Source organism: Quercus suber, unplaced genomic scaffold (assembly GCF_002906115.3).
Source record: "Quercus suber isolate HL8 unplaced genomic scaffold, Cork oak 2.0 scaffold_48, whole genome shotgun sequence".
NCBI lineage: Eukaryota > Viridiplantae > Streptophyta > Magnoliopsida > Fagales > Fagaceae > Quercus > Quercus suber.
The window spans coordinates 1,125,006-1,150,304 of NW_027069513.1; the positions used below are offsets into that span (position 1 = coordinate 1,125,006).

Below are 25,299 nucleotides of genomic sequence, written 5' to 3' on the forward strand. Positions count from 1 at the left end.
AGTTGAGAAATGACTAAACATTGCTTTAGTATAGATCTCCTAAGGTTTAAAAAAGTAACAATTCTTTTTTAATGGCCAAAATGGGTGAGCAGACCCCATGGGCGTGATCACTGGAGTACTCACCTACTAAGGAATGTTAGATTGAGCCATAACTACTGCTGTCTGGGGTGACAACAAACCTCACCCTAGCCCTATGAGAAGGCTAGTACTCTTGGTCTAGTTGCAGGAAGGAATTCCCACATTCCGCCCATTGAGGTTCAAACATGGGACCTCAAGAAGCGTTGCACTCTTGCGTTTGTGCTAAGACCACTAGACCACCCTTCTCAGTGGTAAAAAAGTAAAACTTCATGGTTTCAAGAATAACAATTTAAACACTTAGTTTATATTAAATCCCAAACACAATACAATTCCACTTAAATTGGTCAAGGTTTAATTTATTACTTTTTGAAAACCTCGAAATTAATTTGTTATTTTTAGAATTCCAAATTTATCACTTTTGAAATTGTGCGCACCATAAGCGAGACCATTGGGCTGGGACTCACTTGGGCCGATAACTATTTGTATAGTGGGCTTGGATTTCCTACACTGGGTCGTTCTCAGTACTAGAACTCAATGAGATCACTTTTCTCTTTTCCCACTGCCTGAATCACTCTTCTCTTCGTCCTCCCTCCCTCCCTCTCTCTTGCTCCCTCACTCTTTTTATCTTTCTCTTTGTAAACTTTCAACAACCTCCTTTACATTCCTGTGTTCCTCATTGTGGACAACTAAATTTCTCGGTTCGAAATAAGTCAAACAAGTAAAATAGTGTCACAAATGTGAATTTGTATTGAATATATGTGTGGTACAATTCTCTGTAATTATAAAAGAGTGATCCTCTGATTCGATCTCCTTGAAAGATTTGTTAATTGGATTTGTGGTAATGTGATTTTCACTTGAACACAAAGTATCAAAAAAAAAAAAAAAAAAAAAGGTGTGTAAGATTTGACTCTAGAAGGGTTAAATAACAAACTGAAACTGAAAGCTGGTTGATTTTCTACAAGTTATGGAAAATTTTTCATTGTTCCTTGAGCAATGTTTTCTTCTCTCACATGAATGATGGGGCCTACCATGAATTTAATTAGCAGAACCCATTATTATGTGAGAGGAAGAAGCAATACTTCCAGAGTACTGAATTATTACAACTAAATCATCATATACAAGAACTTATTGTGAGGCTTGCTCTTTAATTATTTTTGGGATAAGTGATTGTGAAGCTTGCATATGCATGCAAGTAGTTTATGGGTTTATCAAGATAATAGGGCACTTGCTAATTGACTTTGATGGTTCATTTGCTTGCTAGGAGTTATTAGATCCTGTAACATAGACAGATTATTATATTCTAAAATTATTTTAAATAAATTTTCCTCTTGATTTCTGAATTCAAACCCATGTTCATGATTACAGTTGAGAAGTGCCATTGATCCAAAGAGGCACTACAAGAAGGGTGATTCAAAATCCAAAACATTGCCCAAGTATTTCCAGGCAAGTCTGTTTGTAACTTCTAGACTAATAGTATGGTATGTGATATGTTGGAGCTGAAAATGGGAATGTGTATTCTCCTTTGGGCGTCATACATTTTGTTGTTTAGGCTTGGCTGATTCATATTCCATTTGTCTTCTTACAATTAGATCGGGACAGTGGTAGAGTCAGCCTCGGACTTCTTCACTGGTAGACTAAAAAATAAGGAGAGGAAGGGAACAATTGCAGCTGAGTTGCTATCTGACCGTACCCTTGCTGACTACAGGTGAGATATGCAACTCTATCTTGTGTTTGGGTTGAAAAACCATATAACAACATAATGTGGGGAGTTTAAAAGGTATAAAGAATGCATTATTGTTATTCGTAAAATTATGTTCTTTTGCCTATATAGAATGGTTGATTAAGATGAAAATTAAAATTCATCAGCAAAGGGAGTAATTTAAATTTAAAATGCTATAAGTGCATGCTTATCTCAGTTGTCATCTTCAAATGGACTTGCAAAAACATCTTCAGACGAGCATAATTTGTGAAGAAAACAGCAATGATGTAACACAGTATAAAACCACAAGAGAGCATATAGTATTAGATGGGGAGAGAAGGGGGGCTGAAAGATGACCTTTTAATTTATGCTTTGTATTTCTAGTAACTATTCCCAGCAGAACTTCCATCAAGACTTCTATTGTGCAGTTTACACATTTCCATTGCTACATTTAACCAAATTGGAATTATTTTGATTATTTTTGAGGAAGCTGTTCCTTTGCCCTCAGTTATGTGAAGAGCACAATTATTTTTATGACAATCCATGTTTGTATTTGATTTACATCTTATTTTTTGGAATAGCCAGAATCTCTTTATGAATTGAAGGTTTAATTTCAGTTTGTAATGTATCTTGCTTTGTTTTCCTTTTTGTGTGGAAACCTGTTTCAGGAAGCGCAAGGTTCGAGAGATAGAAGAAAAGAATCAACCAGGGGGAAATGAGAAATGGAAGATAAAGGGTCGGCAGTCACTGAAGCGTGCAAAGCAAAGAAGGCACTGACATATCATAACCATTTTTTATCAGATATTTCTGCATTTATAGAGCATGGAAAGTTATTGTGTCAAGATAGACCTAGTGACAGATCCGATAAACTGTGATACTTTTACCAAATGACATGATAAATAGAGTATGCTGAGCTGATTTATAATTCATAGCTATATTCACGTGTACTGTTTCTCTTCTAGGTTGGCTCTTTCCCATAGTTTCCATTATAAAATTGTTCATGATTTTTGTGATGTATAAACGCATGCTCCAGAAAATAACAGTTATTGATGGGAATTTTGGTTATGATGGCAAGCAGCTACTATAAGGCCCCCTTTTTGGCTCAAGACATGTTTAAGAGTGCTTGGAATACTTTAGTAGTTTCTGAATGTGCAAAGCCCTTCTATTCATATATAAATTCTAAAACTCGCAATGCCTGTGGAATACATTCTAATTGATCTTGCTATTTTGTATACATATACAACATAAAGAAATAATTTAGTTTAATGTGAATTTTTCCAAACTTGTTAATAATGTAATTTAATAGGGAAGACGGCTGGATTGGAATTTCATTTTTAGTCTTGGGTTGGATTGAGTTTATATTGCCATTTTTTAAACTCTTATGGTATCCTTGTGGACGACTAGATTTTGAGTTTGAAATAAATCAAACAAGTAAAATAATTTCACAAATGTGAATTTGTATAGATGAATGTGTGGTATAATTCTTTGTAATTACAAAAGAGACATTCTCTGATTCGATTTCTTTGAAAGATTTATTGATTGGAATTGTGGTAATATGATTTTGATTCGAGCACCAAATATACGTCAATTTGATAGTTTTAGCCCCCAAAACAAAATATTCATGGTTTTGCCCCTAATGCTGAGGACTCCACCGCAAAGCCTCCTTTAATGAGTAATGATACTCCATTAAAGTAAATATATAAATAAAAACAATAGCTATACTTTATATTCATATGCTGGGGCACTAGGGATGTAGGGTTTAACCATGACAATGCAGATGATTATTAAAGAAGGGTCCCATTAATGTATGTCGTAAGAGCATACATTAATCATTCATTTTAGAAAACGTTTTATGGAAAATTAAAAAGACTATCAAACTTTTTGACAATTTGACAGTCTTTTCAATTTCCTATAAAAAGTTTCTCAAAATAGTTTACTAATGTATACCCTTAGTAAATTCATTAAGTAAAGCCAATAGATAGAAATCTTGGAGAAATTCTTTAATACACACTTTCTTATACACTTTTTTTTTATGCGGCATCTCTACCAAATCTTAATCATTAAAATATGATATAGTATTATTTAATATATATTTTATAAATAAATGGCTAAAATAAGGTAGCTATGATTCATTGTATGTACCATAGAATGATCCGTGTGTGTATTCAATTTAGAGTGATAAGTTCTTTGCATAGAGCCTACCCCAAGAAAACTTATCATCAGGAAAGCGAGGGCCCATTCTCAATTGCTGGCGCTTTAGGAGGCCATTGAATCCATTTAAATTTATCATCATTTTGATATGCACTTAAATCATTGATTGTGTGACAAAAAAGGTCAAGACTTGGTGTGATGGCAAGTGTCTTCCACTAAAAGCAACAAGTTGAGGGTTTAAGTACAGGAATCAGCCTCTTCAATAAATTGGAAGGTAAAGTTGCCCACCAATAAATGATGATGTGACAAAATCCAAAATGATGATGTGACAAAATCCAATTCACTCGTTTTAAAATAAATTATAAGATTTTAGGAACTTCATCCCCCAAGGCCTAAATGTATTCTATTGATGCAGAAAACACAATTAACTTCTATAGATAAAACCGCTCCCTATGAAATGCCAAGAAATAAATGGATTATCATGACTGTACCTAGCAACCCAAGAAGAATATACAAGGAAAAAGTAACGGTAACTTACAAATCATATACAAGAGAAATGCCAATTTATTAGAATGAAAAAATTGGCAATCTGTCTCTTTGACAGTAAAACATACAAGCATTCAACCTCAGTCCTATATTTCCATGAATTAATCATGACAACTTGAGAGTATTGTTAACTTTGGAACTGTAGCCTAGGTTCACGGCAGTGGTTCTTGCGAATCTCCCAAACGAGACAAATGAAGGTATGCATCAGTCCCTGCAAAAGCACATCGTAAATCTAAAGATGTACTAGAAGCTCTTTGTTGGATTGAAAATATATATATATATATATATGAGAGAATAAATATACAGATACAAACTAATGCCATAGACATATAAAAACTACAATTAAATAAACACATAATATCGATGAATAATATCACAGTTGAGGGTGCAAAAGCATATCATCATCATGATATAGCCCACAAAATGAAGCGCTTAACAAAGCTCAGTTGCCCATGCATGTGAATCAACAGCTTACAAAGAGGAAGATATTACAGACTTCAATTTTATTTAAGTCTAAGCTGATATCACCCTGGTATTGTGTATTATAATAGAATGCTAAATAAGAAACCACGAGAGAACACACAAATATACCATGAATGCCTCTTTGAATTGTTTATCTGTTATAATTTTACTCCCCACATATGAGTTATTCTGGCACCTATTGTTCTGTTCACCATAAAATCCTTAAGAGATGGACCGAGTGAAATAACCCTAAAATAGGGATACCTTTGCCACATTAGACAACAAGGTCTTCTATTTCCAGTGAATCTATAAGGTATACAAAAAAAAAAAAAAAAAATTTGAGACCAAAAGCTTTAATCTTTTAAGCAAAATCACAACACATCCTAGTAGAACAGTAAAATATCAACCTTTTTGAGCCTTCTGGAATAACCCTTTCTGTCTATATCCAGACGTATTATCTGCTTCATAATGAAGCTTTCAAATATGGAGTCTATCACAAACATACATAGGATAGGAAGAACAGACTCCTTAAAATAGGATGGAAAGCATGGGTACCAAGTTGAAGGTAGATAGGAAGGAGAAGTTCATGAGGTACTGAATCATAATCTTTGTTCCTACAGGGCTGATTACTAGATCTAGGCCTCAAAATACAAGCCATGAACCACTGAGCATGTAAGGAACAAACCAAAAAGGACAACCAGAAGTGTTAGTCCTTAAAGAGAAATGACAATTGAATGAATTTACTCACTGTAAAAAGAAGAATCTGTCATCTGTCTCTGCAAGAAAACAAACAAAAAGACAAAAGGTAAATGAAAAAAAAGGCAAGCTTTGCTTTAAAATAAAATCAATTTATAAGACTAAGGTCCATAAGTGTAGGAGATCAGAAATGCAATGTTACTACTGAGCTTCAATTGCCCTACTACATTGGAAATGTACAGCTTAAATGCAGTTTTCAAATAAAGGTAGTGAATGGCAGTGTGATATTGAGTGAATTAATCAGTAATCAACCATTTTGAAGGAAAAATGTAATATGCAATTGGTCACTCCAATAGCATGACTGCAAGAGTGAAATTATAAAATTTTCTCTGTTTATTTCATTAAAAACCCAGACTACATCTGTACAGGTACCTTTTTTATTTATTTTTTTTATGAGAACATAAACTCCCAATTTTATAAAAAAAGAAAAGAAAAAAGAACAACAACTCCCAAGGTTTTACAAATATGACCAACCTCTGGATAGGGCTTCAACAATACGAGTTAATTTGGGCTCAAACCCAAAGCCTCGTTAGCTAAGCCCAAGGATTACCCATTTTTAAACTTCTAATTTTGGACCATGAAGCCTGGTAGCATTTTTTTTTCCCTCTTTTTGTACCAACTTGGTAAAACATTGCTTAGACAATCAGGTACAACTGTACAAGTAAAGCACAAAAATCACCATCAGTTGCCTCGTGGCTTGAGCCATTCAAGTACTGGTAAACACACAATAATACAACAGAGTACAGACAAAAAGGCATTCAAAATGCAATTTCATGAATTGATAGTCAACTTTAATATCCAAGCATACTATTGCCATGTGCATTTTTTTTTCCTAAAGGTATGAGTTAAACTTGTACAAAAAGAAATGTATTATCAGCAAGATAGTAGTGCCAATGCTGTCAGCATGTGGTCCAAGTGAAAGTAACTCAAATACAAATGATTGAAAGAACAACAACAGCTTCAAAGGGTACCTGCCTATTTTACTAAAAAATCATACGAACCTGGCTGTGGGTGTATACATGAAAAACTACCTGTAGGCCAAAGGTTAAAAGAATTTGGTTTAGCTGCTAGTTATAGCACTCTCTATTTTACTCAACATATCTGATAGAATAAGAACAGTTAAACACAATATTTAACATCTTTAACCATAAAACAATGTCTTATGTCAATTAAACCATGTAGCAACCTTTTTGTCTTCTTGAATAACCCTTTTCTGTCTATATCCAGAGACATATTATCTGCCTCATTATGTACTTTCAAATATGGAGTGTATCATGAACATACATAAGATAGCAAGAACAGACTCCTAAAAATAGGATGGAAAGCATTAATACCAAGTTTAAGGTATTGAATCGTAATCGTTCCCATGGGGATGATTACTAGACCTAGGCCTCAAAATACAAGCCATGAACCACTGAGTATGTAAGGAATAAACCAAAAAGGATAACCAGAAATGTTAGTGCCAAAAGAAAAATGACAACGGAATGAACTAACTCACCATGAAAAGAATCTGTCATGTGTCTCTGCAAGAAAACCAAACAGGAGACAAAACATAAATGAAAAAAAAAAAAAAAAATCTTTGCTTAAAAGGAAAAAAAAAATTATAACACTAAGGTCGTCAGATAATGCAGTGTTACTACTGTGCTTCAATTACCCTTAAATAGGAAGTGTACAGCTTATATAGAGTTTTCAAATAAGGTAGCAAATGACAATGTAATATTAAGGGAAGCAATCAGTAATGCCAAAGTTCATTAAGTATCACTATTTAGGACTTGAGAATTAAGATCAACTTCCACAGCTATCTTTGGTGGTTATGCAGCATTTATAAGGCAAAATAGGAGTATAAATGGTGAACCAAGCATGAGCTACACGTGCATAGTAGTAAGGGTACCTTGTGCATTCAAGCTGGGTGGAAAATTCGAACAAGTGGTTTCTAAGTCACTAGCATGTGTTACCTCAGAACGCATATCACATCCTAGTGCAAGAGATTCTGCATTTGTGGAACATAACTCCCGATAGCTCAATTCTTCATAATTTCTGTATCAATCATACTTAGCATAAGTTATTCTTGTAGTGGTCTCCGTGATGTGGGATTCTCCATCAAACATATGTAAGCCAATGAAGATTACAAAGAAATATTCCTTTGTGACCTATTATGACTTCCATTAGAAGAGATAAACTTAGATGTAGATGAAATTTCTGATCCTAATCCTCGATATGGAACACAAAATTTCTCCTGTCCTTCAAGCTCTCAAACTGATGAACACATAATTTCAAAAGCAAAATCACTGTATCACATCCTTCAAGCTCTCCTGGGGTAGAAACTAGAAACACGAAAAGATATTACAAAGTTTCAGAAATCAATCACAGATATTTCTTCAAACTACTTGCCATAAGCCCATTAGTTAACAATGCTCTTCAAAATTTTGATATCAATATGGTACAATCTGTTACATGGACTTTGGTCACACGTAGAGATTGTATTGAGTGTTTAGGTTAAAAAAATTTCTAATCCCCATGTCTTAGGACAGAGTGATTTGGCTGAATCTTCAAAGCTTCCATTTTTAATGTCTGCCATAAAGGTCTTATCACTTATGTAACTTATCTTGCTTCTACGGTTACTCCAGTTATCTTGAACTAATCCCAAAAAAGTTGTCCAGGGGAATTTCTGGTCAAGTTTGAATGCATTTTTTCTTCCTTTATTGGACTCCTCAAAATGTCTCAGAACAGGAATCACCACAACTGATGTTGATTCATGTCCAGCATCATTAAATCACTCATATTGAAACTGTCCATGTGACATAGGGTATAGATTTTAGAAAAATTAGTCACATCTTTTGAAAATTTATGAATGATTGTGGATCTCAAGAAGCTGAGAACCAATTGACAAACTTTTGGACCTGCAGAATCATAATAAATACTAAATACAACTGCAGTTATATTGGATAAGCATTTTGATGTAGGTACAAAATAGAAGCCAATATCAGTGAACCTAGCTAGAGTTAAATACTTAAGCATATAGACAACAGCTTGAGCCTCTATAACCACGGCATTGATTCAATAAGAATATATGAATTAATGTTCGCTGACAGCAGTGCTGGTTTGTGTATGCAAAGATAGCCTACTGCAGCCAGCATGTCCCAAACATTAGTAATGCACAAAACAGGATGCTTTCAGCCAGCTAATCTACATTAAAGTGTATCCGTTGTTATCTAGATTATCTAAAGAGCGGTAGGCAGAGACTAGGATGATTCTCTCTTTTTAATTTGACATTCCAACTCCAGAGATTATTTATAAGGATTCTTCTTGTCACACTAAAATAGCCATATAAGTAGAGTTTTATATGATAATGTTTGGGCTTCAACTGCAATCCGTTAATCTACACTGTAAGAAATGATAGAGCAGAAAATAGTAAGAAACCCTCACAAATGAAAAGCAACAAAAGCCATGGAACATAAAACCATTTTGGAACATCTAACAGGGAACAAAATTATGCATCATGACAGAAAAAATGCAAGTTCAAAGCAATTTAAGGATAAAATATATATATATATATATATTTAAGTTGTAACATGATTAAAAGCTTCCTTAGGCCAAACAAAAAACACTTTTCAACTTCAATTGAAATTATGGTAAGCTCAAACGTGCTTGATATCTTTTTCTTTTCTTTTCTTTTTCCTCAGGGAAAAAAAAAAGGAGAGTAGCAGTTCCAATAAACAACATGTGCACCAAGCTACACCAGAAGAATTGCAACCTCAAGTTCAAACAGTCTATGAAATCCTGCTTAGCTCATTAGGAATGAATGGCCCCAAAATTTCTATTAAAAATGTGCAAAGGTGCGCTGAAGTAGGGATTAGAATCCCAGCCCCCAGCCTCTTTAAGAGGCTTAGTTTCACACACCAACAACTAGGCTAGCTGGCTTAAATGTGTCATTGGTTTCAATATTTTGATATTTATTTCAACTTTATATATGATTAATAGTTTTCATTTTATTGTATTGCCTCTCTTAATATATTATTAGTTATTACCAACAAATTTGTATAATTTGCTAAATTTATTTGTGCTTGAAGAAATATTCTTTTACAAGTGAATGTCCTATTTATAATTTTATTTTGAAAATGGTCTTATTTTAAATTAAAATGCATTCAATTTGAAGAATTACTAAACAATTTTTTCATGCTTGTTTATGCATTTTTATTTTTCTATTAACCTTTTAAAAATTGTGAAAATTCATTTGAAATTTGTATAAATTTCTTTAGATAAACAATTTTTTTTGATAATTTTGATATATTTTTTTATAAACTTAATACATTTATTTGCATTTTAAATAGTTATGACATCATCAAGGTTCATTTTCTAGTCAAACCCTGGTCCAACCTCAAAAACCTTAAACCTCTTCATTTTCCAGTTTCGAACAGTTCGGTTTTAAAACATTGGTCCTAAATTACCCGACAACTAACATGAGGGATCAATTGCTCATAGATTTTAGTGGTAAGAGGCAAGTCCACAAGACTCTTCTTTAGGAAGGTTCCATACATTTCTGTATATAACCATATATAAAAACTATAAAATCTAAAAAGATGACAAGGGATATTGCCAAGGTCAATCATCCAATCATACAGACAGCTCAACAAAGATTTTTTGATGACATGAATACGATGTTCAACACCATCCAACTTTGCTAAATTACCCCTATGACAAACATGGAACGCCTTCAATATCTTATTGCTTCTATGATGATTGTGTTTCCCTCACCAATTAAATATTACTAAACATAGTGAGAAAAAAAAGAGGTGGCATAGAGTATTCTCTATCTGTTGCACCTTGACAATAAATTTGAAAGCAGAATATATCATAAAGATTTAAAAAATAAACCATGTAAAGCAATGAAAAAAGAAAAAAGAAAATTGGTCAATATATGTGTACTAGGACACTTGGAAACTTTGTTGCCCAAAGCAAGTTTTTGCTTTTATTTTGTTCCTTTCATTTATTTTATTTTATTTTTTTTAATTTGATAATTACAATGGGTAGGAGAATTTGAACCCCGAATATCTCTATTGGAAACGTCAGGAGGTGCCACTTGAGCAACAATGACCTTGGCTGTTTGTCATTTAAATAGTTAAATATGAACCAAATAATCTTTAGAATCCTAGTTACAGTTAGAACCTTGCCTGGCCTACTGAATCTCTGTAACTTGCAAATACAACTGTTCTACCTCTAATGGGCACTCAGCTTGACATGACACCTGGGGCCAAGAGAAACTCAACTTGGAAATGTAGCGTTCTTCCTGCAAAACCACCCGAAAAAAGGTAAGAAAGAAAATCCAAAAAAAAAAAAAAAAAAAAAAAAAGAAAGAAAGAAAAAAAAGCATTACAATCTTGAAAAGCCAGCTTTTCAACTATTATATCAGAACACTGCATTGTAATTATTGAAATTCTAGACAATTTGAGGTAATGGACAGATCCCCCTGTTGGCAATTCATGAGGGATACTTCCAAAATGCCCACTTAGTGTGTATGTATAACAGGATTTTGGGCACTCAAAAATTAAATAAAATTTACTACCTTGAAAAAGTTAAGAAGAATGCATATCTTATGCATTTTATTTTCAAACAGAATTTATTAGGCCTAACTTCCTTGGTTTAAAATAGTTGGTGCTCAAGGATGCATGGTATACTGTTTACAATACCACATGTATATTTTCACTTAATCAATAAATGCAAATCTCATTTCTTCTGCATAAACAGATGAAGACACAATCTCACAAGTACATGTATATTCTCTTTTAGTATACAAACAAAAACAGGAGATCCCTTTGCAATGCGTGTGCATAAGCATTACATAGTGAAGCAACCAACCAATTGGAATGTGCTATTGAAGCTAAAAACTTGTTACATGGTCAATGTACAACAAATGCTGTTTTCACAACAGATGTTTACCAAAAGATGATTCCAAGGGAATTAAGCACACTAACGCAGAGCTGCCATCAGGAATAGGAGACTGAGAGCATCCTGATCCTTTTGGATTACATGCCTATGGTGGCATTCCAGGAGAAATAGGTAACCTCTTCAGAGTGATGTATGTGGCTGAAGAGAATCTCAGTGAGAGATTTCACTCTAATGTGAAGATGCAGGCCCTTGGAGCTTGTATTAGAAGCAAAACATATCTTCAACCAGGTAATTTGTGTGTTTTTCCTTTTTTGGAGTCATTTTCACCTTAGAAAACTCAAAAAAGAAAAGTCCTTAGAAAAAGACTTGGAGCTAGCTTGACTCAGAAGGGCTCACTGTGTTTAAGAGCTTTTTCCTACAGTGTGTTTATCCACAGATGTTTCCACAAGATGATTTGTAGAAGATTTGATCAAGAATTTATACATCTTTCCAACAGTTGATTGCCACCGGCTTCAATCCAGCTAACACCAGGCATTTTCCTCAGATCTCCTGTCATATCACTCCTCACCTTCTGCACATCATCCCACCTCCCATCGCTAGCATATATTTTAGAAAGCATGATTCTATAAGCACTTTTCTCAGGAGTATCATCAAAAAGCTGCTGAGCAACAATTTCTGCCAGCTCTGAATTTCCGCACGCATCACAGCATGATAAAAGGGCTCCCCAAATGCCACAATCTACTGGTTCTGGCAAAGATAGGATAAGATTGTAAGCCTCTTCTAACTCACCATCCATCCCAAGGAGTTTTACCATGTAAACATAATGCTCAGTTCTAGCCTGAATGCAAAATTCATCTTTCATTCGTCTGAAAATTTCCCGGCCATCTTTGACAAGGCCACCATGGCAGCAAGCACAAAGGAGAGCAGAGAAAGTAGATTCATCAGGTATTAATCCTTTCTCTAGTATCTCTTCAAACATTTCAAAGGCCTGGGAGGCAAGTCCATTCAAACCAAGGCCTGAAATTACAGAATTATAAGAAACTATATTCCTCTCTGGCATAATCTCAAATACACGAATACCCAAGCCCACAAAACCACACTTCAAATACATATCTATTAGAGAAGAGGAGACCATTACATCCGATTCAAATCCATGTCTAAGTACATAACCGTGTATCTCGCAACCAGGCACTACATTTGCAAATTGAGCTACAGCTGCTAGCACACTGGCAATTAGAATGGGATCTGCCATCTTGCCCTGCATATTGAGTTTCTTGAAGAAAAACAATGCCTTCTCATAATCCCCAGATTGAGAATATCCAGTTATCAAAGCAGACCACGTAACTAAATCTAGCTGGGATAAATTACTGAAAACTCTATATGCGGAATTCATGCACTTAAACCTAGAGTACATGCTCACAAGTACACTACCTACGTGAGCATTAAAATCAAAACCACTTTTCAAGCAAAAACCATGTATTCCTTGGCCAATACTCAGCAAGCTGGAATATGCTAAACCTGAAAGCAACCCAACTATCGTATATCCATCTGGCTGCGTCCCCTCATTTCTCATTCTACTGAACAGCTGTAGCCCTTTATCCCAAAATCCATGGCAGCCATAACCAGAAATCATAGAATTCCACATAACCAAATCCGGCTCAGGTATCCCATGAAACACCACACTGGCTTCATCAACAAGGCCCAACTTTGAATAAGCAGTCACAAATGCACTACCACAAATGGAATCCAACCCTAACCCTGAAACTATTACTCCTCCATGAACAAGTCTTAATGCACCTAAATTAAAGTTCTCAGAGCACGCACGTATAATACAAGCATAAGTAAAACAATCAGGTCTAGTTTCAGTTCTGAGCATCATCTTAAAGAGAGATTGTGCTTCACAAAAGTTTTGGGCTTGCGCATATGCTCGAATAATTGAATTCCAAAGAAACACACTTCGTTGGGGAGTTTTGTTGAACAGGTTATGAGCAGAATGAATATCATTATTGATAGCATAGAACCTCACTATTCTAGTTGCATAAAATGGATCACAGGAGAGGTGGGTCCTTATGATTAAAGCATGCAGTTGTTTGGTTCTTGACAAGGATTGGAAAATCTTTGAGAGCTCTGAGTGAAGAAAATGGTGCTGAAAGAACATGTCAATTGGATCATTATCTTGCTATATTGTCTGTGATAATTTTACTGGGAAGTGGAATTGAAGGAGAAGAATTGATACATAAATATGCAAAAAGAAAGCGGAGACACTCTTCGGTTGGATTGGGTGATTGAGCCATAGCCAGACCTCAATCCCACAAAGTCCCACAGGGTCTCATGGTTTTAGGCTGTGAGAGTCAATAGTTTTTGCGTTGAACTGGTATTGTGCCGTCATATACTAACCCTAACCCATACCATCACTTTGACCACTATTGACAACCATTGGTGGTTTACAGCTGTTGTTGGGTGGTTTATCACCATTGTTGATAGTAGACAATGATATGAGCCATCATAAAATTGTTTTCAAGAACATCTTGGGGACTGAGTTCTCCAAAGCAGAATGCATGATAAAAGCCCTCGAATTCTTCACTGTGGCAAAAGCAACAACAAACCAATCAGCCCAATGAAAGGAAGGGGGCATTGCCAAAGAAATCAATCTGTCCTTTCTTGTTTTCAAAAACCAATCAATTAGCCCATAGTAGCATGTGCGCTGAGCTTTTTCCTTTCCTTTCTATTTCAAGTAGTATTATAGAAACCTAAACCTCTAGAAGGTTTACCACATGAAGTTGCAAGAAAAAAAAATTGTTGCTTTAAAAGGCCAATCACACATATATGGGGATTGATAAATTCAGGCCCACAATGAGATTTTGAGTAAAAGACACACACTAATTCCAAACAACACTACACCTAAGGTTTCTGATTCTTGAACTTAGAACAGGGACATTCAAATCTTATTCTTGTTATAGCGCCCTGTATTACCACACGGCCAGCCTGGTTTCAATTCAATTCTTAACTCGCAAACGATTATTTGTTTGGTTGGTTTAAACTTTGTGGAACAGAAAACAAAAAACAAAGGTCTGTATGCTAATTGTGAGACTCAACACATAAAATCTGTATGAATACATTAATCTTCTCTTACTAATTCTCCAACTTCGATATCTTATTCTTATACAAGTTCTACATTTTCACTTCTATGGTTCAATTACAAAAAGAAAGTATTTTTACAATTGCAAAAGCTGGCTAAGAGTAAAAGGAGTATGACCCAGTAGAGGAAAGCAATTCAATTATGTATATAGTGCATAAGAACTAAGAAAGATGTGATTTTTGTGAAAAGAAAAAGCAACCCCAGATTGATAAGAAGTAACCATACCTTGAGATAAGTAGCGGGATATGCAGTGGTGACGAGAGATAATGAATGAAGGGGGGGATGTGGTTAATACTTAATAGAATAGTGAAGGTCAGTTCCTTCTGATTTTCTCAAGTCTTTGTATCTATGTGTAGATTTATTGATTACAGATTACAGATTACAGCCTACACTCTACAGAGGTCAATTCTCTCTTCTATTCTATGACTGAAAAATATATAATGTTCCGATCCGTGAAGATAAACGTTGCGTGAGCTGGGTTGACCCGAAATTTTTTTTTTTTTTTTGATAAGAAGACTGAAATTTTATTATGAATGTGACGATGTAATTACATCATGGATAATAGCATGTTCAAGAAAGTAAGGATTTTCTTCGGTCTAAGTAATGAAATTAATCTAATTTGAGTGTGTTCTTGCATAATGATTACCACGCGTTGGTGATATTGTTTGGCTTTTTAATTTTGTGTAATTACTAGGTAGTCTGTTTGGATATCGTGTTAAAAACTGAAAATTTATTGCTGAAAATACTGTAGTAAAATAATTTTTAAATGTATAAATAGTGCGTAAGACTCAATTTTAAAGCAAAATTTACATTTTTTCATACTTGCAGGTCCCTAAACAATGTACGAGACCAAAGAAAAAATGGCCAAATGCAGACGCAAACGTGCAATTCAAACTCGGTTTAATTGTTATTTTTTGTGTGTGTGGTAATAGTGATATATATTAAGAACTAAGAATCAATTACAGAGGGGCTGTTGCAGTACAGATTCTATTACAAATAGACCGGTAACTTAATAAAATAATGACGCGAAAGATGAGACATCTTTATAGGTGAAGAGTCTAAGATACAAAAATCTTGTTAGAGAGAATTACTGACCAGAGCATTACTTAATCTTTCATTTCTTACTTTTATTTTTAAATATAGAACATCTCCATAGGTTTCCTTCTTAATGAGTTCGAGACTTGAAGTACGAATTTGAATAAGCTTATTTTATTTTTGCTAAAAGACTTCTAATTCAATTATTACTTTTTGGTGTTTTCAACAAAAATGTTTATATTCAAATCCCTCATCTATGTAACACTATAATTATCAAATTATGAAAAAGAAAGTAAAAACACTATATACCGAAACAATCAGGCATTAAAGCCACATAGAAAGTCATGTGAAAAACAGAGAGGAAAACGAAACCTCTTTATCTAAAGAGCTTTAACATTAATGTGAGACAAAAAAACTAAAATCTAGTTTATTTTTTAAAAAACTGAAACTTAGTGTCCGTTTGAAAATAATTTATTTAGCTGAAATTAAAAATTTTTTGCTGAGAATATTGTAGATAAAGTTAAAAAATAACTAAAATAGTACAATAGGACCCATGAATAATACCAAAAAGTGCAATGAGACTCATAAATAGTAGTAAAAATAAGCTGAATAGTAAAAAAAAACTGATTTTTTAAGTTAATGCCAAATGCACACTTATATTATTTGAAATAAAGCTAAGACAAAAAGTAAAGTGAAACTCACAAACTGTGGATAATTTAATCTAAAAGGCTAAATGCACAAATCTTTATCATGTACATCATATGAAATTGGCTTGTTAACGATGCCCCTTTGAACATGCACTTCTTTTTGGAAATGAAATCCACATGACAAAAGTCAGAGAGATGAATTCATATAATCTGTGGGGGAGGAGAGAGCCTATGAAATGACCGTGGTTGGGCTTTGAGAGGTGAGGGTGGAGGCGACAAAAATCCTCTTAGGCTCCTGAAGGAAACTATTTTCTTGCTACTACTTATGTTTAGACCTTCAGAGCTGCTTTCTAGAACTGTCTTCATTGGGTCATCTCTACTGTCTGATACATGCCATAAACTCTTCCTGCGACCTTTTCATGCCAAAAATAGATCATAGCAGGTTAGAAATTATCCAAGTCTAAAGGACCTTCATATATATAATTAGAAAAACTGTAAAACCTCATGAATCTAGCTTAATATCTACCATTGCATAAATCTAGAGGGTCATTGGAGGAGTTTTAGCTTATGGTCCTTTCATACTCATCAATGTGACAGCAATGAAATTGAAATATATATATATATATATATATATTATTACCATAAGAAGGTAACGCAGAAGTTGCCGGAAAATCACCCAAATACTCATCAATGTGACAGCAATGAAATTGAAATATATATATATATATATATATATTATTACCATAAGAAGGTAACGCAGAAGTTGCCGGAAAATCACCCACAAGAAGCAACACTGCCACTACTGCTGAAATCAACTCTGAGGGAAAACTCCTCATGATGAAAAGCTGAAAACAAAAACTTGTAAATAGCCAGTAACTCAGTAAGGATGAGAGATTGAGATAGCCAAGAGCTAGATTTGAAGGGTTAATGTAATAAGACGGAGAGACGTGTTATGCTATGCTGCTAATTTTTAAGCATATTATATTATTTTTAAGGTTAGGTAGAAGAAAAATTAGATATGGTTGGGTTTAAATTTCCACAAGATTGACTTTGAGGTACACATTTCTTTCTTTTGTAGAAGGAATTGTTACCACTTGGACTAATAGAAGAATATGCAACAAATATACAGTAACAGTAAAAGGATGAGTGAAGACTAGTCTTGGAGCTGTGCTATCCTAACTCTATCATAAAAAAGAATTTTGGATTTAAATCCCCCCTCCAAGTTAATGGAAGACTAAAAAATAAGAACACTCAATAAGTAGTCACCCATGCATGACTAAAAATTCGTTTGGGACTTGGGAGAGTAGCCAAGGAGGGAACCGAAGCATTGAGGAAACAATCCCTCTCATATGCACTTAGGGATGGTAACGGGGTAGAGTGGGGTCAAATCAGAGGTGCTCAGGTGCCTCATCCTTGCCTCATCCTCTCTGCAAGTTGAAGGTATTTTCTCATTTCTGATGAGGTGGCTTCAACATTAATAAGGTAAAAATAAAAAAGAGATAGAAGGTACATTAATAGAATATGTATAAAAATAAATTACATAAAAAAGACATAAAAAATATTAATTACATTTATAAAATATAAATAATTGAAATATACACTAAATAAAATACATACATGCATATATATACACACAATCAAAAATAAATGCTAAATAATACATAAAATCTTAAAATTAGCAAACCAATGTGCAAAGATGTGAAATCAAAATTCTGCTTTCTTGATTCTCAAAATAATAATAATAATAATAATCTTTCATACAAAAAGGGAAATTCTTCTTTCTTTCTTCATTTTTCCAATTAAAAAAATGAATTTTGGGTCTAACCGTTTTATGGTGTGATTTCCAGTGAAACTGGTACCCAGTGCATAATCTGCTGAGATATTTTTCGGTAGTGAACCGAAACACTTTAAATGTCAGGTACACTTTCAGAACAAACCTACAAGCGAAGATCAAACACAATATTCTAGAAGCCAATTAAACAGAAGTTCTTCTCAATTCATCGATGAGTTTCCCCTTAATTTGGTTCCAGCTATAAGTTACTTATTGGCAACCTCCCCTTTTGTGCTTTTGTTTCGTAGTCAAACAAAAAAAGCAATCAAACTCTGTGAGCCTTACAGAATAAATTACAAACTTCAAATTTCAAACTACCTTTAAGTTTCAAGTTTCAACACCAAAAATATACATAAAGTTCAAAATTAACAAATTTATCATTAGTTACCAAAAAAAAAATTTATTCCAATTCCAAAGTTACAAAGATTTTGAAAATGTTTCAATTATATTAAGATAATGAAAAATGTCAAGCCATTCAAAGCCCATTACAATTTGATCAATAGGACTGGACAATCCAAATCTCACTATAAAAAGTCATAATTACAAATAATTATAATAACTTTAATGGATGCCAGTTTTGTTACTTTGAGGTTATATGAACGATCCGACACCAATTTATATTAATTTTATGGAGTAGGATTATATGGATTCTACAGAATAGGATCATAGGATCTTACATTCTATCATAAGGATCACAGTTTAATGTTGATCCTATCCCATTAAAGATTCTACATTGATCTGGATCATTTTTATTGGGTAGGATTGTAGGATCTTAGGATTCTAAGATCAATGATCTAGATTTTGAAAACCATGGTCATAATTAAGCCCCATGCATGCACCATTCTCCCATGATTAATCATGGTCAGATATAGTAGTAGACCATAATATATGAGCTATCAGTCTTTGAAAGTTGAAACAAAACGAGCTAGAATGACTACCATTAGAACGAGATTAAAAAGATTCTCCCAAATATGTGTCTTTTGACTCACAGTTTTGTGATTCACCCATTCTAGTAGTCAATGGAAGTGGATGTCCAAGAGAAGTGGTATATACACAACTGTTTGTCAGTTTCACAATAACTTCACAACAAAGTTAATTGGTTCTTATTTGGGCCTAATACCGACATCATATTTTTACCTACCATTAACATCTTGTCATTTATACTTTATTGTAAAAATGTTATACCCATAGCTTTATTGTTTTCTAAAACCTTGTCCCATATGGTGTCTTTAGCTTCTTTTTTTTTTCTTTTTTCTCATGTAACTTTGTTAATAGAAATATATTGCTGAATTTTTTTTCCCCATTGATTTGTAAAAGATGTAATTGTATAAGTAAGATATTTCATAAATAAAAATAAAAAATAAAAAATAAAAAAAATAAAAAAATAAATTTAAGCATTTTATAAATAAAAAGGTTATTGATCTCTAATTATCATGAAAATTTGCAAATATAAATAATTAAAAAATGTAATTCAATAATAGAATTATTAAAACACACACCCTTGAAAATTTTATTAAATATAGTAACATTACTTGTAAAAGTTACACTTTATTTCTCAAGTACAATAATTTAGTAATTATTCCTCTCACATTAATAGTGTATCTCACCATAAATTTACTTAGAAAAAACCACTATCACTTTAAACTAGGTCCACGATCTTGGCTTAAAGCCAGAACCGATTGATCATCGTGAGAAATGATTTAAGACTAGATTAAGACACCTTGATATATATGCAATTAGGAAAACTATAAAACTTCTTCTTTTATTTTTCAGAAGTCTTTTGTTACAGATGATAGTTGAAGAGAGTAGAAGGTCGCCTAGAAGAAGAAGCTCTTAGCTAACATGATCAGCTAGGAAAATGTGATATTCGATCATTAACGTCAGGTGAGTTGGGACGATAGAACATATTTCGAAGTCTTCAGCCTCTTTGGACTGAAGCTATTATCTTAACATTAATTTTCAGACCTGCTAGAGAGTTGTCTTCTTCAATTGGAACTGAAGCTATTGTCTTACCATTAATGTTCAGACCTTGAGAGTTGCCTTCTTCAATTAGAGCTGAAGCTATTGTTATCTTACCATTAATGTTCAGACCTTGAGAGTTGTCTCCTTCAATAAAACCTGTCTCATCGAGCCATCTCTACTGTCTGATACATGCCAACTCTTCCCACCACCTTTCAGGCCAAAACATGATAACTATAAAATCTCATTAATTAATTCAACAAAAGAGTGTTTCACTGTCTAATTAGGTAAAATTATTTAATGCATTCAATATGTTATGCACTCCTCTCACATAAGACTTTTTTTTTTTTTTTGGAGATTGTCATCTCACATAAGAATTCAATAAACGTCACTATAGTGTAACTGTATATAGCTAGAGTCCACATTCACTTGAGAGTGAGACATGGATTGTACGGAATAATTTCTAATAATATAATGGTCACACCCATATACTATATGACCCTTCAGATTGAGATTTGGTTCAATAACACCATTCAATACCATGCATTTTCAATGGTTGAGATTAAAAGATTAAAAAAAAAAAAAAAAAAACCTTTTAAGCTTTTACCTTTTATCTTTTCATATTTTAACTTTTTTAATCTTCATCTTTCACATAAAATGTGGTATTGCATGGTGCAATAGCCAGTACTTTATAATCTAAGAATAAATGGCTAAATGCCATTTATTTTTAAATAATATAGCAAAACACCATTCTTTCCAAAGTATTTAGCAAAATGCCTATATTTTAAAACTCAATTTTAATAAAATCGAGTTTTGCACAAAATTTAATATCTTCAAAATCGAGTTATATGTGTATTTTTAAATAGAACTTGACATAAACAATATCGAGTTCCACTTAAATTTTCAAAAAAAAAAAAAATTTAAGTGGCAAAATATGTATAAAACTTGACATTACTAATGTCGAATTCTACTTAGAACTCGATTTTATTAAAACCGAGTTTAAAAAATAAGGACATTTTGCTAAATACTTTGAAAAGAGAGGTGTTTTGCTGCATACTTTAAAAATAAATGGCATTTAACCATTTTCCCCAAACCCTTCTCATATTAAACCTGATAGCAAAGAAAAGCTATTATTAATTTACCATGAGGAACTGGCGCAGGAATTGCTGGAAAATCACCCAGGAGAAGGAATAATGCCACTGCTGCTGCCATCAACTTTGCTTGAAAGCCACTCATCTCGATCGGAAAGCTGAAAATTGATACTGGGAAGTAGGAGATGATTTAAAGGACAGGTTGAGTCATGAGTGGAGTCTCACTCGAATACACGATATCCTTTTTCCACACGGAGAAATGACTTTACGCTATCCTGGTCTTTGTATGCATCCATTTGAACAAGAATTATTATTATATTTTTTTTTTCGTTCACATTCCACAGAAAGTAGTGCTTGGTTTGGTTTGTTAACACTACTATGAGATGGCTATCTCAGTCATTGACTTAAGATCCGTTTAAATACAATTTATTTTGTTGAATCCAAACCCACACTTAGACTCTTTAGTCAATATATCTCAGTCATTGACTTACTTATTTTGAATGAATAATGTTATAGACAAAACAATTTTGTAACAAATTTCACACCTACAAAGTTGGCAGGTTATTATTGATTTTCATAGTAATGTAGATCCATATTATATATTAACTCTTTTTTATTATTCATTATTATCAACTTATTATCTCAGACAAATATGAATATGTTGTCAATTTCGCTATCGCTCTAAACTTATTAGACTAAGGTGGGCACGGGAGCAATATCATGATACAAAATGGTAAGAAATACGTTAATTTTCATAATATTTTATATAATAGCTTCTTCTTCTTTCTATTTGTTTGACTTAGAATTTCACCCATTTTAATTAGCAGTCAATGTAATAAGTGGCTGTCCAAAACCTTGACACATGAAGCTGCCCTTGGCATTTCTTTTCCATGTAACTTTGTTAATAGAATTATTAATTATATTGATTTTTTTTCCAATTTCCATTAATCTTAATTTCCATTATATTTTTTTCTTACACAAAAAATTCCGGTGAAAATAAAGTATAATAAAGAAGAAAGCAAACTAAATGATAGGCTGCTCCTCAAAAATGATTTTTACAAATAAGGTTGATGTGAATCATATGATACTGCGCCCTACCAAAAACAAATCATAATACACGTTATAGCTAAAAAAGTCTTCGTAAACGGTACAAGGCTTTTACTATAAGGCTCTTTAGCCAATATATCTGGTGCATAGTACTCGAATATTATAGGCAACTTGAGGAATTTTGACTTAAAAATATGAGACAATGAAACCCGTGTTCAGAATTTTAATGGTAAAATACTCTTTTACACTTATTTAATATTCATTATTTTACAAAATATTTACTATTAATGGGCTGATATACACGTTTTAAAAGACAAAAAATAAATGCTTACATTTAAAATATGATAATGGACGTGAAAAAGTGAACGTGAGAGCAATGGCGACGCCACGTTCATTTTAGGGTGTTCCCAAGAACACCTTGAACTGAATTTTTTTTTAAAAATATAATAATTAAATTTATTTATTTATTTACCCTTAAAAAAAAAAAAAAAAAAAAAAAAAAAAAAAAAAAAAAAAAAAAACCTAACCTAATATACTGAAATTATAGATCGGGCCTCAAACACTTCACACTTCACAAACACAAAAACCTCACAGACGCAACAACCAACGGACGCCAACAACCAACAGAACGGATGACCAGCTAGGAGATCGCCAGATCGGGCCTCAAAGGCTCAAACTCGATCTCTCATTCAAACGGAAGCTACACCTCGATGTGCTGCCCCACCTGCCTGATCGGTCTTCCTCAGTTCCTCGCCTCGCCATTGTGCCTAACGGCGCCGCACCTTAGGTATTTCATCTCTGTGACTCTATCTCAGTCTCTCTGCTCTTTATTCGAAGAGGGAAGAATGAAAGTGAAAAAATGATATATGAAATCACTGACTCTCTCTCTCTCTCTCTCTCTCTCTCTCTTTAAGACTTTGAACTGTGATTGTCATTTGTCTAATGTTTTTTGCCTAGTTTACTTTATAAATTTTTATTAATATTTGCCTATTTTTGGAGTTATCCATTGGTGTTGGGTGTTGGTGAGATTAGTTAATGGTCTTTTTTTAGTGTTGGTGTTGGTATTTTTTGGTGAGATACAATTAACTGGCTTTATCTGATTGGTTCTAGTCTCGTAATTGGGGCCATGGGGCATTGGGGCTTATCTGTTGAATTGGGTGTGAATAGGGGCATGAGCCGGGGTAAATGCACATGGGTGTGTGCTAGTGCAACAGTACAACTAATAATTAATAAACAATTATTTAATTAACCAATAATTAATTGGAGGAAGCAACTAATAAATAATAATTATTAATTTAATTAACTAATCTATATATATAATAATAAGTGAAGTATAGAGAAAATCCAATTAGATTTCAATTGGATTCTCAATTTTGCGCCACTTGTCTTAACCAAAACTATAAAAAAAAAAAAAAAAAAAATCTAATTAGATTATAAATTTGACTCCAATTTTGTGTCATGTATCTTATCTAAATTTTCTAATTTTTGTGCCCAAATAAATGATGCATTAATATTTAACACGGAAGCAAAGAAAATCACAATAATAATGCTCATTAGCCTAAGCAAGAACATCTTACCTGCACACTTTTATGGAGATTATAAATTGGACTCCAATTTTATGTCATGTATCTTATCTAAATTTTCTAATTTTTGTGCCCAAATAAATGATGCATTAATATTTAACACAGAAGCCAAGAAAACTATAATGATAATGCTCATTAGCCTAAGCAAGAATATCTTACCTGCACACTTTTAAGGAAATTATAAATTGGACTCCAATTTTGTGTCATATATCTTATCTAAATTTTCTAATTTTTGTACCCAAATAAATGATGCATTAACATTTAACACAGAAGCCAAAAAAACCACAATGATAATACTCATTGGCCTAAGCAAGAACATCTCACCTGCACACTTTTATGGGTGATCTCAATAGAGTCTGGAGTTTTTCTAATTCCACAATCAGAACTAAGGAGTCCAACAAGAAAGACTATAAAAGTAAAATATCATCTTTTCCTAATTCCATATCGTTATCCCATGTCTCCTACTCTCTCAACCTCTACCAATTAGATCCACACACTACCCTCTCCTCCTCCTTACGGATTTCTCAGAGCAAGACTGGGTTCAAACACAATGTTCAATCCCACTCTTCCTTACTTCACACTCTCATACATTAGCGTTTCATTGGCGCCTCCAAGAAGATTCCAAGCTCCATGATTAGTTTTTATTTTTTAATGTCCCTTTATATATTTTAAATAATAAAATGCAATAGTCTCTTTTTTCTTCACTGTAGCATCACTTAAATAATAAAATGCAATATTCTCTTTTATTTTTATTCATTGTTTTATCTAATGCTATCCTATGTATGATAAACCAAAAAAAAAAGAAAAAAAAAAAAGACCAACAGCATTACTTAAATAATAAAATGCAATATATATTTTTCATTGTTTGATTTAATTCTATCATCCGTGTGATAAACCAAAAAAAAAAAAAAAAAAAAATTGGCCAATAGCATCATTACAATTAACCAGTCCCGTGCGATAGCATGGGGTTACATACTAGTACATTATAAAAGACAAATAAATTAAATTATGTTACTATGTTAGGCTAAACAACAATTAATAATTTTATAATTAATGAAACAATAATATAACAAATTATAGTTTATAAAAGACAAATAAATTAATGAAACAACTAAACAACAATAATTAATAATTTTATTAATATTTCAAATGAACTTATAGTTTATTGTTTATTCTTTTGCTAGAATTATGGACAAATATTTTATAAGAAAACCACGTGTCCCAAAAAAAAAAATTCTTGGGAAAAATTTTTAAGAACACTCTGAGAAAAATTCTTGGAGTTCCCACTGTGTGAGAGTATCATTTTCCCTTACTTATCAGAAAACCAATGTGCAAACTGCAAAGATAAGGAACCAATGCCCATGTCATCTTATGACTTTTCCATAAGGA

The 25,299-nt window shown here is 33.1% G+C and overlaps 1 protein-coding gene, 1 long non-coding RNA gene and 1 other non-coding gene across 12 annotated transcripts; 1 reads left to right on the top strand and 2 right to left on the bottom strand.

The window, feature by feature from the left end:
* Nucleotides 1-1,401: 1,401 nt before the first annotated feature.
* LOC111997746 (uncharacterized) lies at nucleotides 1,402-2,883 on the top strand. The gene is made up of 3 exons (XR_010628323.1): nucleotides 1,402-1,521; nucleotides 1,668-1,783; nucleotides 2,446-2,883. It is a non-coding gene; the product is annotated as an uncharacterized LOC111997746 (transcript).
* Nucleotides 2,884-5,262: 2,379 nt separating this feature from the next.
* On the bottom strand, nucleotides 5,263-15,200 carry LOC112035679 (putative pentatricopeptide repeat-containing protein At1g64310). 10 transcript variants are annotated; one of them, XR_010628326.1, is made up of 8 exons: nucleotides 14,943-15,195; nucleotides 11,630-14,161; nucleotides 10,864-10,979; nucleotides 7,584-8,016; nucleotides 7,191-7,215; nucleotides 6,694-6,723; nucleotides 6,167-6,345; nucleotides 5,268-5,712 (listed from the first exon to the last, which is right to left on the bottom strand). XR_010628326.1 is itself a non-coding variant. In XM_024068509.2 (2 exons), the coding sequence occupies exon 2, from the start codon at nucleotides 13,734-13,736 to the stop codon at nucleotides 12,048-12,050; it is 1,689 nt and encodes a 562-aa protein (XP_023924277.1). In that variant the 5' UTR covers nucleotides 13,737-14,161; nucleotides 14,943-15,195; the 3' UTR covers nucleotides 11,405-12,047. The 10 variants fall into 10 exon arrangements, 1 of the variants encoding a protein (XP_023924277.1); XR_010628325.1 differs by having other exon boundaries at nucleotides 5,266-5,712; nucleotides 6,167-6,723; XR_010628328.1 differs by lacking the exon at nucleotides 6,694-6,723 and having other exon boundaries at nucleotides 7,648-8,016.
* Nucleotides 15,201-16,366: 1,166 nt separating this feature from the next.
* LOC112035659 (uncharacterized) lies at nucleotides 16,367-17,402 on the bottom strand. The gene is made up of 2 exons (XR_010628345.1): nucleotides 17,142-17,402; nucleotides 16,367-16,812 (listed from the first exon to the last, which is right to left on the bottom strand). It is a non-coding gene; the product is annotated as an uncharacterized LOC112035659 (long non-coding RNA).
* Nucleotides 17,403-25,299: the final 7,897 nt, after the last annotated feature.